General features: G+C 45.0%; 1 protein-coding gene across 4 annotated transcripts in view; it reads left to right on the top strand.

Annotated features, from left to right (window-relative positions):
- The window catches only part of PRKX (protein kinase cAMP-dependent X-linked catalytic subunit), an 87,433-nt gene extending 72,468 nt beyond the window's left edge, over nucleotides 1–14,965 (top strand). The window contains exons 6-9 of one of the 4 annotated variants that reach the window (XM_079909867.1): nucleotides 283–340; nucleotides 3,696–3,773; nucleotides 7,474–7,621; nucleotides 13,294–14,965. In XM_079909867.1, coding sequence (XP_079765993.1) covers nucleotides 283–340; nucleotides 3,696–3,773; nucleotides 7,474–7,599 — 262 coding nt within the window. In that variant the 3' untranslated portion in view covers nucleotides 7,600–7,621; nucleotides 13,294–14,965. Of the gene's footprint in view, nucleotides 1–282; nucleotides 341–3,695; nucleotides 3,774–7,473; nucleotides 7,622–7,757; nucleotides 7,868–10,135 lie in introns of those variants that run through there. The other 3 variants (XM_079909865.1, XM_079909866.1, XM_079909868.1) reach the window with 3 other exon arrangements.
- The last annotated feature ends 477 nt before the right edge of the window (nucleotides 14,966–15,442 follow it).

Raw genomic sequence — 15,442 nt, 5'->3', positions numbered from 1 at the left:
TCCCCAGGGCAGGCACATTTTCTCTCGCTCCGGGGCTGTTCTTCTCTACGATGATCTAATCAACCTCTTCCCCTTAGCTAGGTCCTTCTCGCAGCTCTGCGCCGCAGAAATTATTTAGGAACAGATAATGGTTAGAAAGAAGCGTGAGAAAGCGTCCAGCCAGTGTGAACCGCTGCGCCCGTTGTCCACGTTGTGCGGTGTGGATTTTGCTGCTGTTGACCTGCTGTGTTTGCGTGGGTCCGTATCAACATGCCTGTGTTTTTGTCTCCGTCTCCCAAACAGAGACCTCATTAAGAAATTGCTTGTTGTCGACAGAACCAGGAGATTGGGAAACATGAAGGTGAGTGTTTCCGTCCGTACATGTGAAGTGGTATTCGTTACAAGTGCCTGTCATTTGACTTCACACCCCTCAGCAAAGGCAGAACATTCGTATTCAGTCATTGGTCAGATTCCAAATCTGGGTTTCTGGGGCCTGCAGAACCAAACTGGGTCTACACCCCATCTCCTTGTCTCTCCAAAGGAGCCAGTGACTCAGCAGTGATCTGTAGGTTACGAATCACGACTTTATTTACTTTTGTATTTTTCAACAACGTTGTTGAGGTATAATTCACATACCATCCAGTTTCCCCGTTTTAAAGTGGACGGTCCGATGGCTTGTAATGTATTTGCAAAATTGTGCGACCATCACCACAGTTTTAAAGAACCTGCTCATCCTTTCCAAAAGAAACCCATATCCTGTATCCTGTATCTGTCACCTCTCTATCCTTCTATCCCTCCTGGTGGTAGGCAACCACTGGGCTACTTTCTGTCTCTATAGATTGTCTTATTCTGAGCTCTCATGAAAATGGAATCATACAAAACATGACCTTTTGTGTCTGCTTCTGTCACTGAGCACCGTGTGTTCAGGGTCCATCCACGTGGTAGCCTGGGTCAGAGCTTCTCTCCTTGTCCTGGCTGAGTCCTGTTCTACTGTGTGGATGGACCCCGTGCTGTGTATCCATCCGTCTGTCCACGGACACTTGGGCTGTTTCCACTTTTGGGCTGTTAGGAATAGTGCTGCTATAAACATGCATGTGCAGGTTGGCGTGTGAGTTCATCGTCATTTTAGAAGCTGTACACCATGTGTGCTTTTGTCAAACTTTTCATCCGGAGGGAGACACGTGGAAGGAACTGACTTGTATAAACTGTGATATTGTATATGCCTGTCTTGGTTCTGTTTTGGCACTGCTGAATTTGAGACAAACCAGGGACATTTTCTTAGCTGTTTCTAGCTCTGGATGTCTGTGGATAAACTTAGACGTGGACCAGTGCATTGACCCTGTCAGTTGCAGTCTTGAGGGACGAAGTAGACCTGTGTGTGAGACTTGAACCCCGCAGGTCTCGTGGGGCCCTGTTTATGTGGGTGTGTACATTTCCTGGGGCGGCTGTAACAAAGGACCACAAACCGTGAGCTTAAAACCACAGGAATCCATCCTCCCCCATCCTGGAGACCAGACGTCTGAGGTCCAGGTGTCCCAGGGCCGTGCTCCCTCCGGAGGCTCCAGGGGAGGGTCCTTCCTGCCCCTTCCAGCTTCTGGGGGCTCCAGGCGTCCCTGGGCTTGTGGCCGCCTCCCTCCTGTCTCTGCCTCTGTCTTCCCGGGGCTTCTCCTCTGTGTCCGTGTCTCTCCTCTTCTGTGTCTTGTAAGGACACTGTCATTGCATTTAGGGTCCACTCCAATGGCTTCATCTTGACTTGTTTACATCTACAGAAACCTTGTTTCCAAATAAAGTTACATTCGCAGGTGCTGAGGACTAGGGCCTCAACATGTCCTTTCGTGGGGAGCAGAGTTCAATACATAACGAGTTAAATTGGTTGGCTAGTTAAGGCTACTCATGGAGATTGGCTCATGTGTTGAGGTCCTTAAGGGAGGGGAGTAAACGCTAAGTGGTTGGATATCACTGGTGAAAGGAACAGATCTGTGAAACAGCATGGTTGTTCATCCAGTAACGGGCTGTGTTTCTCCTCCTGGCGCTCCCTCACTTGCAGTGTTTCTCTTTTTATTTCCCAAACAGACCATTGTGTTTAACTCCTTCATCCTCTGTGGACACTGCTCTGTCCTCCACACTTGGAAAGTTTCTAGCACTTACTTTCTCCTTCACTTCTTTGTCTATTTGTTGTATCTATCTGTCTATCATCTATGTGTATCTATATGTCTGTCATATTCCATCATCTATCTACCTATATATCCGTCATCTATCAGTCATCTATCTAGATATCTCATCCATCTATCTCTCCATTATCTGTCAATTTATCTATCATCTATCTGCCTATGTACCTATCACCTATCATCTGTTATCTTCCGTCATCTATCATCTGTCTGTTATCTATTGAACACCTATCTACCTAACTTTCATCTATCATCTATAAATGTATCTATCTAAATAGCTCATCCTCTGTCCTCTACCGTCATCTACATCTATCTCTCTGTCATCTATCTAGATACCATAAAACCTTAGTATCCATACTGAGTTTGAACTTTTAGGGAGTAAACCTTCAGTCCCATTTACCTTCTCTCAGCATCCCTCAAGGTAACACTCATCAGATGTCATTATTTGACTTACATATGGATGGTAAGACATAGGAAAAGAAAAAGAGTTTTCAAAATAATAGGACTGGAAAAAAGTAGAAAACATTGACACCCCATCTCCTACCTTTTGGAGATATGGTTACAGAGAACTTTCTTTTTTGAGGATAAATCATTTAAAACTTTAAAAAATATGAACTGATACACGTTTTAAAAAGTTAACTTCAGATGCACTGGCTCCTGTGTCACAGACTTCACATGTTTCTGTCTTATAACTTCACGCATTTAATTGATTAAAAAGTTGCTACAAGTGTCGTAAAAAAGGAGAAGAAGGGTGCAGCTGAAGGCTGAGAACTTGGAAGGGATTTTCAGAGGCCCTGGTACTGGTGGTGCCTCCTGTCCAGCTATTGACACCACAGCTGAGGATGAACTAGACAGACCTTAGTACACATTGGTTTTTGTGTTTTGTTTTTTTTAAATTATTTTTGGGGTAGAGTTGATTTACAGTGTTGTGTTAGTTTCAGTTGTACGGCAAAGTGAGCGCATATGCATGTATCCACTCTTTTTTAGATTCTATTCCCATATAGGTTATGACGGAGTATAGGGTAGCATTCCCTGTGCTGTACACATTGTTAATTGAGAGGCAACGTTGGGTAGTTGTTAAAGTCTCTGAAGTTTGACATGCTCAGTTTGAGTTACAGACTTACTCGCTGGGCAGTACAGAGCAAATGACATCATTTAATGAATCTCAGTTTATACATTTCTAAAATGAGCGTAATTTCACCTGAGGAAATTGTCAAGATGAAAACAGGTGTCAAACTCAGACCTGACCGCGCGTCAGTCTAATTTTATGTCAAGAGGCTGAATCATAATTATACTTTGGTCTTTGGTCCAGAGCGGCATACACGTGAACCTCGTGACCGACTTCTTTCTACGACAAAGGAAAGCGAATGAAACTCAAATGCCTTCATCTGTCGTTTGCCCTAATGGCTCACACTCTGGGCACAGTGACTGCACACGTAGCAAACTCTCGTGTTTCTCCGTAGGGCATCCCGTAGAGGTTCTTTTGGAATATTTTCTTTCCTATCCTGTCAACCTTCTGTTCACTGATGATGCATGTTTCTTTTGCAGAATGGAGCAGAGGATGTGAAACGGCATCGGTGGTTCCGGACCATGGACTGGGAGACTGTCCCAGAAAGGAAACTGAAGGTACAACGTGTTTAAATGGGCAGGTCGTCCCTGGGCAGCCTGGAGCTCTCCTGAGCTCTCATTCACTTAGGATGGACACATAATGAATTGATTCGGTACAAGCAACCATCCCAAGTCATTAACAAGCCAAGTTCCCTATTCAGGGGGGAGCTCAGCTGAAGAGTCACCTAATGGGGGCTTCAGACCCCACTTTTGCAGTTGGGGTTTTGGAGAACTGGCTCCATCCGTCCCTGGCTCTGAGACTATGATGAATCTCATCTGTTCCCTTTCTAAGGGGGAATAACACAGGTAGGACGCATGTCTCATACTTATGGACGGATGTGGCACAGTGATGGTGGCAGCTTAGATGGAAAGTATTCTGAGGCCCATCTTTCTTTGAACTTAATATGTGATTGACGGGTATCCTCAACAGCAGTGTTTTCAACGTTGCCCTTGGGCGCCAGTGGAGAGACTTAAAAAATGCTAATGCCTCGCCCCCAGCCCAGACTCTAGGGGTGGAACCGATATTCATTTTGTTCAAGGTTTTAACTTTTATGTATTTTATTCTATTACACTGACTTACAAAATTGCCTAAGTAACATATTCGCATTGTTCCAAAACCAAATCAATATTAATAGGTATACATGGCCAGGCTGTCCCCTCCCAGCTGGCTATAGGTAACCACTTTTATTAGATTCTTCTGTGTATCCTTTAAAAGTTTCCTTAGGTTACTGTAAACCCGGGTGGATACACATATTCTTATTTTCTCTCTTTTTTAAAAAAAGTATTTGTTTTTATTTATTTATTTGGCTGTGTCGGGTCTTTAGTTGTGGCACGCAGGCTCTCTAGTTGTGGTGCGAGGGCTCCAGAGCACTTGGGCTCAGTAGTTGTGGCACGCGGGCTTTCTAGTTGTGGCACGCAGGCTCTAGAGCACACGGGCTTAGTTGCCCCGTGGCACGTGGGATCTTAGTTCCCTGACCAGGGCTCGAACCCATGTCCCCTGCATTGGAAGGTGGATGCTTAGCCACTGGACCACCAGGGAAATCCTTCTCCCTTTTTTAAAAACACAAAACCTACAGTTACACATTCACTATTCTAATTTTGCTTTTTTCATTTAACGATACAACCTCGAGATCTTCCCGTATGATACAACCTCGAGATCTTCCCGTATGATACAGCCTCGAGATCTTCCCGTATGCCTGAAGAGCTTTCTCATTCTTTTTAAACCGCACGGAACTCCTTTACATGTCTCTACCATCGTTTACTTAACCAGACCTCAACTGACAGACACTTAAGGCCGATTCCAGTCTCCTAAGAGGAATAATGGCGTACATTTCTTTTGTGTTGAAGATGACTTTCCAGAAGTGAGATCCTTGGGCCAGAGGGTGAATGCGTTTGAAATCTAGGTACTTTTGCAGCATACTTCCCTGTAGAAATGGCATCCTTTTGTGCTCCCAGGGGACTTGTTCTGAAAAATGCCTCTTTTCCCCCAGCTCAAGAGTGGTGAGTTATACAACTTTTGCAGTTTTGCCTAACTGATGGTTAAAAAGAGGTATCTCTGTGTAACTTTATTTTTATAGCTTTTTAAAAGCTCGTCAAGTGATTCCAAATATGCCACCCAGATAGAGATACTCCCCTGGAGCCATTGACTGGGCTGGAAGGTTTCTGAAAGCCAGAATCATGCACCTTCTGTCCACGTGGTGCGTGGTTTATAGAAATAGCTCATTTATTGAATGCAGTGGGAAAGAATGAAGGAAAAGTCACTATTAAACTTACTCTGTGACTTTTAAAATCTTTGTAAATCCTCAGCCTCTTTTATGGAGCCAACCCAAGATCTATTCACGTGTGGGTTGGCTCATTTGGGGATGGGAGTTGTCTGCTGTGCGTATACAGCGTGAACCTCACTAATTGGACTTTCTGGCACGGAACTTCTGAGTCAGATGAGGAACGTGGCACCTTCACCTGAAGTTCCTTGATGTTTCTGAGATGCTGACCACTCCATGCTCTTGGCACTTTGATACACTCACCAAAATACACAAGTGACAAGAGGGTTTTCTTTTCTTTTTTTTTTTACATGAATAATTTTTAACTTACTTGACTCATTTCTGTGTCCACATAGCAGTTAAAATGTTCCCCCTGGGATCCACGTATGAACGCATGCTCTGTCAGGATTCTCCAGCTGCATCTGCTTTGCTGTGGTCTGTTAGGAAGCACGGAGCTTTGGGACAGGGACAAATCTAGGTCCTCATCCTGGACTTGACTTGAGGATTCTAGCATCATGAGCCTCAAGTGTCTTGTGAAACATCCAGGTTAGGATCCATCCTGCAGAGGAAGGGAGAGAGGGGTGGTGCTCACCACGTGTGTTAAAGGCTCTGGACAAAGCATAACAGTTTCATAGGATTAGAGAAAACTAGTTGGTGTCTGTGTGTGTGACAGAATCTTGGAGTTGGATGTGTGCAGGAATCAGCAAAGTACAACCTGTGGGCCAAATCTGGCCCCTTGCTTGTTTTTATAAATAAAGTTTTATTGGCACATAGCCACATCCATTTGTTTAAAGATTGTCGATGGCTGCTTTCCCACTGCAATGGCAGCACTGAGTAGTCGCAACAGAAGTTGTATGGCCTGAAAAACAAAATGTTTTACTAACTGGCCCTTTATGGGAAAAGTTTGCTGACCCTCTTCTCAATCCCAATGCCTTCATTTTTATCAATGCAGGATTGTGGTATGGCCTCTTGAGATAATAAAACCCAAGTCTGGAGCTCTTTCCATCTTTCTGGAATTTTCCAAAGTATGGCTACAGGACCAGCTACATCAGAAAGTCCCCGGCCTGGAAATCTCAATTTAACAAGCAGTCCAGGTGGTCCTCAATTCTAGAATTTAAGAAGCAAGTGCTGGGTACCTTCCTTCTTCCCTAAATTCTTCAAACTGTGTAAGCATTCATCAATCTGATAGTTGACACCTCACTTGCAATATCTTTAATTCCAAGCTTTTCCTGTTCATAAACAAAGAAAAGCAGCTCTGTTGTTTTCCAGTTCTTTTTACATTTTCACAGAAAGCTGTAGACATAGAGGGATGTATGGGTAGACCTCAGAGATACTGTAAGCTTGGTTCCAGAGTACCACAATAAAGTGAGTCACACTAATTTTTTGGTTTCGCAGCACATATAAAAGTTATGTATAGGGAATTCCCTGGTGGTCCAGTGGTTAGGACTGTGTGCTTTCACTACCAAGGGTGAGGGTTCGACCCCTGGTCCGGGAGCTAAGATTCCCGCAAACCAAGGCGTGGCCAAAAATTAAAAAAAAAAAAAGAAGAAAAATTAAGTTATGTACAATATATACTATCCTGTAATCTATTAAGCATACAGTCACACTATGTTTAAAAAAAGTGTCCGTACCTTGATTCCAAAGTACAAAAGAAAACAAAACAAACACAATTTCAGTAGTAACATCAAAGATCCCTGGTCACAGATCAACATAACAGATATAATCATAGTGGAAAAGTTTGAACTGTGAGAATTGTCGAAACGTGACACAGACCCGAAGTGAGCCAGTGTGGTTGGAAAAAGAATCCCAATAGACTTGCTCAGGGTAGGGTTGCTGCAAAGCTTCCATTTGTAAGAAACACAGTCTGCGCAAAGTGCAATAACGTGCGCTGAGCGTAATAACATCCTGGCGCGCGCTGTTCCTCTGTAACGCGGTGTTGGGTCTTGTTGATCCCCCAGCCTCCCATCGTGCCCAAAGTGTGCAGCGAGGGCGACACCTCCAACTTCGAAGCTTATCCCGAGAACGACTGGAACATGGCCCCTCCGGTGTCACAGAAAGATCTGGAAGTCTTCAAGAATTTCTGAGCATGGGCTCCCCACCTGGAAGGTATATCTTTTTTTTTTTTTAATATCAAGGAATCTCATTTCATGCATTAATTTTATCAGTTGAATTCTGTTTCTTTCTTTCTTTTTTTTTAACATATACATGTATCTATTCTTTTTCAAATTCTTTTCTCATTTAGGTTGTTACATAACACTGTGCCCAGTTCCCTGTGCTCTACAGAAGCTCCTCGTTGGTTGAACTTATTTACAAAACAGAAACAGACTCATAGACTCAGAGAATGAACTTATGGTTACGAGGGGGGGAGGGTCGGGGGGAGGGGGGAGGGATACATTGGGAGTTCGGGATTGATACGTCCACACTGCTGTATTTAAAATGGGTAAACGACAAGGTGTATCTTTATTTTTAGTAGTTAAAAATCAGCGAGGGGGCTTCCCTGGTGGCACAGCGGTTGAGTCCGCCTGCCGATGCAGGGGACACGGGTTCGTGCCCCGGTTCGGGAAGATCCCACATGCCGCGGAGCGGCTGGGCCCGTGAGCCATGGCCACTGAGCCTGCGCATCCGGAGCCTGTGCCCCGCAACGGGAGAGGCCACAGCGGTGAGAGGCCCGCGTACCGCAAAAAAAAAAAAAAAAAAAAATCAACGAGGTTGACAGAACCTCATGTGCAGGAGGTCTTGCATAGACCGAGTGGGGCTTCTCTCCCCGCCTCGGGCACGAGCGATGGAGCAGAACCAGCCCTAGTCCCTTCCAGGGCAGCAGAAGAAACAGCCGGTGTGTGTGGGCCGCACGGCCAGAGCAGCAGCCTCACCACCAGGATCTCACTCCCCGGACCGACCTGCCGGGGCAGGGTCTGTACCAACACATACGGCTCCCAGGAGACCGGTGCGCCTACACATTGGAGAAGCATAGCTCTCGTGGCTGCTTCCTGGAATCCCCGAGGTCCAGACCACAGTACTTCCCAAGGATTTTCAGAAGGGCTCTTGGGTCTCTTTTTGTTAGAAAGGAATCATCTGAGAACACCTTGTAGGAAATTTGCTAAAGTTAATTTGAGATTGAAAAGAAATGACTTTGAGTCCCTTATTTCCACGAACCTTTGAAGGTCTATGACTCTCTGACTTTGAAGGTCTGGTTTATTTAGTTAGTTATTGAGTTAGTTTAATTGCCTTTTATTTTTCTCTCTGGTATCTAGGGGTTGGTTTTTATTTTCTTCATTTTTATTTTTTATTGAAGTATAGTTGATTTGCAATATTGTGTTAGTTTCAGGTGTAGCAAAGTGATTCCATTGTATATATGCATATATTTTTTTTCAGATTGTTTTCCATTGTAGGTTTTTGCAATATACTGAGTATAGTTCCCTGTGCTGTACAGTAGGTCCTTGTTGTTTGTCTATTTTATACCTAGTAATGTGAATCTGTTCATCCCGAACTCCTAATATATTCCCTCCCCGTTTTTCCCCTTCGGTAACCATAAGTTTGTTTTCTGTGTCTGTGAGTCTGTTTCCGTTTTGTAAAGAAGTTCATTTGTATCATTTTTTTCCCCAGATTTATAGTCGAGTTACTTTTAATGTACTTTGGCCAATGGCAGGGGCCGTATTTGATGACATTCTTGGTGACCCTTTGGAAGTCAGGAGACCATTTCATGATCTCATTGCTTCCTGTTCATGCAACCAGCTTGCATTTTGCTCTTCTAAAAGCCAGACACTTTCATATTTGAATCTCTCTCAGTCATTTTACCGGCTGGTATTTTCCGCTGAGCGATTAGGTGTGATGATGCTATGCGAAAAGATATTCTTTCATGAAGCGAAATCTCATCCCACAGGTGAGACCCGAGTTCAGCTTCGTTACAGGATTCCGGAGCTCTGTTCTGCAGCTGTGGGACTTACTCGTGCCTCTGTGTGTGGACTCCTGCTTCTCGGCAGGTGGAGATGGATGTTAAGACAGCTGGCAGGGGACCTCTCGGCTCTCTGTGCCTTGTAGTTCTCTTCATCATAAAATGTTTTTTTCTGGTTGTATAATCCCACAGCAAAGCACATTGAAACTAGGATCTGTTTTTGTTTTGTTTTGTTTTGTTTGCGGTACGCGGGCCTCTCACTGTTGTGCCCTCTCCCGCTGCGGAGCACAGGCTCCGGACGCGCAGGCTCAGTGGCCATGGCTCACGGGCCCAGCCGCTCCACGGCATGTGGGATCCTCCCGGACCGGGGCACGAACCCGTGTCCCCTGCATCGGCAGGCGGACTCTCAACCGCTGTGCCACCAGGGAAGCCCTAGGATCTGTTTTTGCTTGAGTGATGAATCTCCCTTCTCATCGTGGGTGAGGAGAGGCTAGTTCTGTGCATGTCAACACCATAGAACATTAAAAACCCACCTTTCAAATATTGTTCCATGTCTCTTATTAGGCATCTTCTCTCCTTAGAATTCAGGCTTGTGGGTCTTTGCAGTAAGAATTCCAAAGGAAAGTTGGGTTTCTTTCGTGCTATTATTGTTGTTGTTGTTCTTAGGATGACAAACTCTACCCAGGTGTTTAAAAACTAACAAAATCCTTTGTCTGATTTCATGCCAGAAACAGGGTGATTTGAGCCTGCCTGGGACAGATGGCTGCCCCCAGGCAGACCTGAAGAAGCATCTTCTTAATGGGATAAGGACTTTTCCACATTTATATACACCCGGATGTGTATAAAGAGATTGCAGAGCCATTGACATTTGTGGACCTAGAATTATTTAAGCAACTGGAAATCGACTGCACAGTAGGACGTTTTGAAAAATTGTTTCGTTGTAGATTTTATCTTCTTTTTAGGCTTGTGTTCCTACTGGGATATCCTGGGGTTTTTTTCTCATAGACTTTATAAGTTTGAGCTGAACTTGTTCAGATACAACCACAAATCGCGTGTGTGTGCCTGTGCGTGTGTCTGTGTGTGTATAAAAAGGACGGTGTGCCTGGATCAGGGAAATTGTGCAGTGAAGTAAATGTTCCTACTTTCCAGAGCCTATGGTGTTTTATGTTTCCGGTTTTTTTTCAAGCATCTATTCTCTTGGGGACAAATTTTAAAAGTATGATATGTGCATTTTTTACCATCTTATATGCCTTTTATGGTTATATGTGAAGAAAGTATCATACGACGGTCTGTATCCAATATCTTCAATGCTTTGTGTCTGGTAGCCTTGGGTCATGAATCCAGGACGACAGGGAAGGAGATGTGGCTTTGGACTTTAGTGCAAGGCGAGCCATTGGCCATGACTGTTATTCAAGGAATTTTCTCTATTGCATTAAAAAATCTCATACTCTGTAGGGGGATGGCTATCTATTAATATTCCAGGTTAAATCCGTGGACCAAACGGCATCTCCCAAAGCAAACTCGTAGCTTTCTGTATTGGCTCAATGAAGTTATGCAAATGTTTTCTTTTCCCTTTGGTTTTAGGAAAAGTAAGAAACAAAACGGGTACGATGGAAGTGTTTGAACCTCCCTCGTTTCTGCTTAGTTTTGCTTCTTCTTGTCAATGTTCAGTCCATCTGGTGTCATAGACCTGGTTGGCTTGTGCAGCATAACCGTTGGGTGAGATTCGTTTCTCTTTGGACGTGATGGTGAGGGTCCCCTGGGGAGTGCTCTGCTGTGCCTTCCCCTTAGCACTGATCTTGAAAGCCACGTGCTGAGTGGGTCGCCATGAGTATGTTGCTGTGTAAATATGGGTCTTCCCAGAAGCAGTGCCTGGGCGGAGGGCCTTGGTGTCTGTCTGGTCCCTCGTGCATTTCCTCCTCTACTCTCTGCTTCTGCTTTCTGATTCCAAACTTTGCTGTGAAAATCTGAAGGCGCCGCCCATACTCTGTTGGCTGTGAGTCAGCTGAAAACACAGCATCGCTCAAACCTGTTACGTATCCGATCTTAGGGCCCAACCACGGCCTTCTCCGTGGAGGTCTGTGCGTTTAAGAAGTAGGTTCCAGAGCCTTCAGTGGCGGCAGGGATGCACCCGATAGATCTCCGAGATCGCCTCTCCTGCATCCTCCCTTTTCCTGCCGAGAAAGGTCCAGCTCCTTGGGCAGCCGGCATGGGGCAGAGTGTGCCCCACAGGTGTGTTGGTGTCAAGCGTTGGGCGCCCCCTGAGCTCTCAGCCCCCTCCCCGGCCTCTGCAGCTCATGTGTTCTTGGGTTACCGGGCAGGTTCTTTGCCATCAACACTGTTTTTACTGGGCTGGGCCAGGAAGGCTTTTCTTCCTATAGCCCCTTCCTACCTCTATCTCTTCTGCAGGCACATCTGGGGGTGTGGAGAGCTGCCATTTGCAAAAAAATCATACATTTTTTTTACCGCAGCAAAAAATGTCCAAGGAGATGCAGTCACCTCTCACATTTGGCCAGTTTCCACTCACGAATCCAAAGACGAGGGCTGTGTGTGTTTGAAGGTGACATGAAGGCAGCTTACACCTATAAGAGCTTTAAATTGAAGACACTAAATCACCCCCTTCTCATAAATGACCTCGTCTGCAAAAACCAACTCCATAGGTGAGAGTGAGTCCAAAATTTAGTAAAAGAAACCCGTTACAATGAGTAGCTCAATAAAAATTTATTTTCCGAGGGTGCGCTTGGATAAATGTTCCCACAGAACTGTGTTTTCAGTCTGTACTTTTCGGGCGCCGTGCTCTTTGGATGAAGCCATGGGCCAACAGGGGCTAAAATTTTACCATGTAATTTCTGCACTGTTTCATCGTTGAACGTCAGAAGGTTAAATGAGCAAAGCAAACCTGCACGGAGGTGTAGACACACGAGGAAAAACATGTCCTGTGTCTTCTGACTATAAAGATAAACAATTAGGGCTTCCCTGGTGGTGCAGTGGTTGAGAGTCCGCCTGCCGATGCAGGGGACGCGGGTTCGTGCCCCGGTCTGGGAAGATCCCACATGCTGCGGAGCGGCTGGGCCCGTGAGCCATGGCCGCTGAGCCTGCGCGTCCGGAGCCTGTGCTCCGCAACGGGAGAGGCCACAACAGTGAGAGGCCCGCGTGCCGCAAAAAAAGAAAAAAAATTATTATTTGGAGGTTTATGCTTAAAAAAATACAAAATAAATGAAACACCTTTCTTGAACACAATGCAAAATTGTACACACACACGATCCCTATGCGTGTTTTTTTGGGTTCGCGCTTCCTGTCCAGGATTTAATTTGTGAGATGAAAAGAGTCCAAGAATGCATGAACACACACTGCCTTAATTTTGAACAAATATGCAGGGAAGACAAAAGTTCAAATGCATTGATGACTTGGTTCTTTAAAAACGTTGTCATTGACCGTCAGCCACGCAAAACATTGAAAGTGAAGAGGAATTCCAAGAGTACCACATGGTGTTTGTCTCACCTTCCAGACCCTCGGGCCCATTTAATTACACAAAGCGTTACCTGCCGGTGACCAGGGCATGAATTACATGGTTTGACGTAATGCAAAGATGGGTGTGATCAAAGTGAGTCTTAAGCACATGGCATGCTCCCCGTGTATAACCGAAAAATTGTTCCCTCCCTGGAGGCCTTCTGCCGCGTTCACATATCGGATCAAAAATAATCAGGGTGCAAAGTTTTGGAGAAAATTCACATCCATCAGCACAACATTCAGAGCCGGAAAAGGACAGATTGATTTTTGTGTTCTGCAATTTTGACAAGTTGGTAAATGACAATGCTATTTAAAAAGTCTTTAGGAAACACATGTATTGCAAGAGGTGGATTGAGGCGGGTCTTGTTTTCCTAAGGGGACTGTCGCCAGCCTGCTTTGATAGGCATCTGTAAAGCTGAGAAGGAGATGAAATCACAGCTGACCATACGGCATAATGTTCATGGTCACAGAAGTTGGAATCCCCCTCAGCAGAAATGTATCGTTTGCCAGCAATGGAAAAATCGTGACTTATGCTCTCCACATGTCAAAATACGCAAAAGAAACTCCAGTCACCAGGTAACAGGTGTCCATATCACACCGTCACGATGCTTTAAAACACCACCTCCTGTTGTGCTCCTGGGGCAGCTGCACCATCAGCTGTTTATAAAGGTCTCGTGCAGTGTTTTGTTTCCTTCTGTCCGTCTGTATGTCGGGACTCCCCTGCTGCCAGCCACAGCGTCACCAGTAGCGCTGAGCAGTTGGGTGATGTGACACACATTTGCCCTGTCTACGTACAACCTAAGTTGCCTCTCAGTTCGGAACCACTTGAACTGTGAAATACAGCTCCATCCTGTTCCCGCGAGACCCCGACGCACCGCCCCGTAGGCACCGAGGGCCGCCCACCCAGGTGAACGCTGCAGGCTGCAGCAGGTCCCATCAGAACATCAAAATTCTCACGTTAGCTGCAGGTGCAGGAAAGATTGGATTTTTTTTTTCCCAGCCCTTTGATTTTGCATCGCGAAATTTACACCATCACAGGAGCCCTTGATGGCTCCCAATTAAGATTTGAAGGGACACATGCCTGCATTATTCTTTCTCCAGGGGTCCGTCTCCCTGGCGTGTATTTTACACCTGTTGGGCACATCCTATGTACTGTATGTACCCTCTAGCCCTGTTTCTGACTAATTAGTTCCACTTCCCTGGATGTTGTTGAGTTACCAAAAACAAAGAGAAAAACACATGCACAGTTGTCTTAAGATGTTTGAGCAGTTGTGTGTGTGTGTGTGTGTGTCTGTCTGTCTGTCTTGTTGGAGGTGGAATGGGGGGGGATGCTTTCACCAAGCATAATGTTTTCATATCAAGCTTGTTTTTGCAGACCCTGTGGGGTTGCATCCAAGGAGCAGTGCTTCATAATCAAAAGGAAATACTCTGTAACGGTTTCCTCTAAATTATTGTGTCTTAAGATGTTCTATTGATCTTCCATGGTGGACTTTTGTTATTTAAGTACAAGTCATTACATGTTTGTTTTTGCAACGGGGATGTGAAGCCTTTCTGCTCGCAGGCCGTCTTTCCTGGTTCCCTGAGATGCTTTTCCAGCTCTGCAGGGCCGTCAGAGCTTCCTTCTTTCTTGCGGGATGAAGTTCCTGGGCCAGCGTGGCACGTCCCCAGTGAGTCACACTGGGAGCCCCGCCGGGTCATCCCAGCTTCTCATGTGGATTAAAAAACCCTGTCAATTCCTTGCACAATGAAAATCACTGTGATTTGTATATATACCCTAGGAAAATTTTACTGCTGTCTAATTTATGGAATAATACTATTGATTCCAGGTTTGTTTAATAAAACTTTGTATCTTTTAAGATAAAGTCTGTCTCCGGTCTGGTTCTTTGCTCACAGGGAAAGCTGTAGCTTTTCTGCTTTCATCGAGCCTAGGTGTCGGAAGTCTTCCTTTTTCTTTTTAATTTTTTATATTTTACTGAGATATAATTGACCAAAAAATTATGTTTGTTTCAGGTTTACAGCATAACGATGCTATATATGTATACGTAGCAGAAAAACACCCCAGTATATCTATTTAACATCCGTCCCCTTACATAGTTATAAAATGTTTTTCTTGTGCTGAGAACTTTCAAATTCTCCCTTAAAACAAGTTTCAAACATATGATACAGTATTATTGTATTTTCTTCTGCAGAGGGCCAGATGGTTAATATTTTGGGCACTGCAGGACAAGCTGTGTGCAAATCAGCCCTAGACTGTATGTAAATGAAGGGGCGTGGCTGCGTTCCAATAAAGTTTTATTTATAAAGAGAGGCTGGGGGGCTGGATTTGGCCATGCTTTGCCAGCCTCTCATCTAGTACCCGAGGGTGTCTTTGCCAGTCGCCTTTGCCGTTTGTTCAAAATGTGCCTCCATCATTGTCATCAAAAACTGAACTATTTTAAAATTTCATTCTCATCCGTCACGTAGCTTGGCGCCCGGCTCTCCACGCTACCTCTGCAGTTCGCTGAAACATGCGCCCTTCCTCACTG

The sequence above is a fragment of the Stenella coeruleoalba genome (assembly GCF_951394435.1).
Source record: "Stenella coeruleoalba genome assembly, chromosome: X".
In the NCBI taxonomy this organism is placed as follows: Eukaryota; Metazoa; Chordata; class Mammalia; order Artiodactyla; family Delphinidae; genus Stenella; species Stenella coeruleoalba.
Note: the sequence above shows the minus strand (reverse complement) of the source record. Positions and strands in the feature narration are given on the sequence as shown.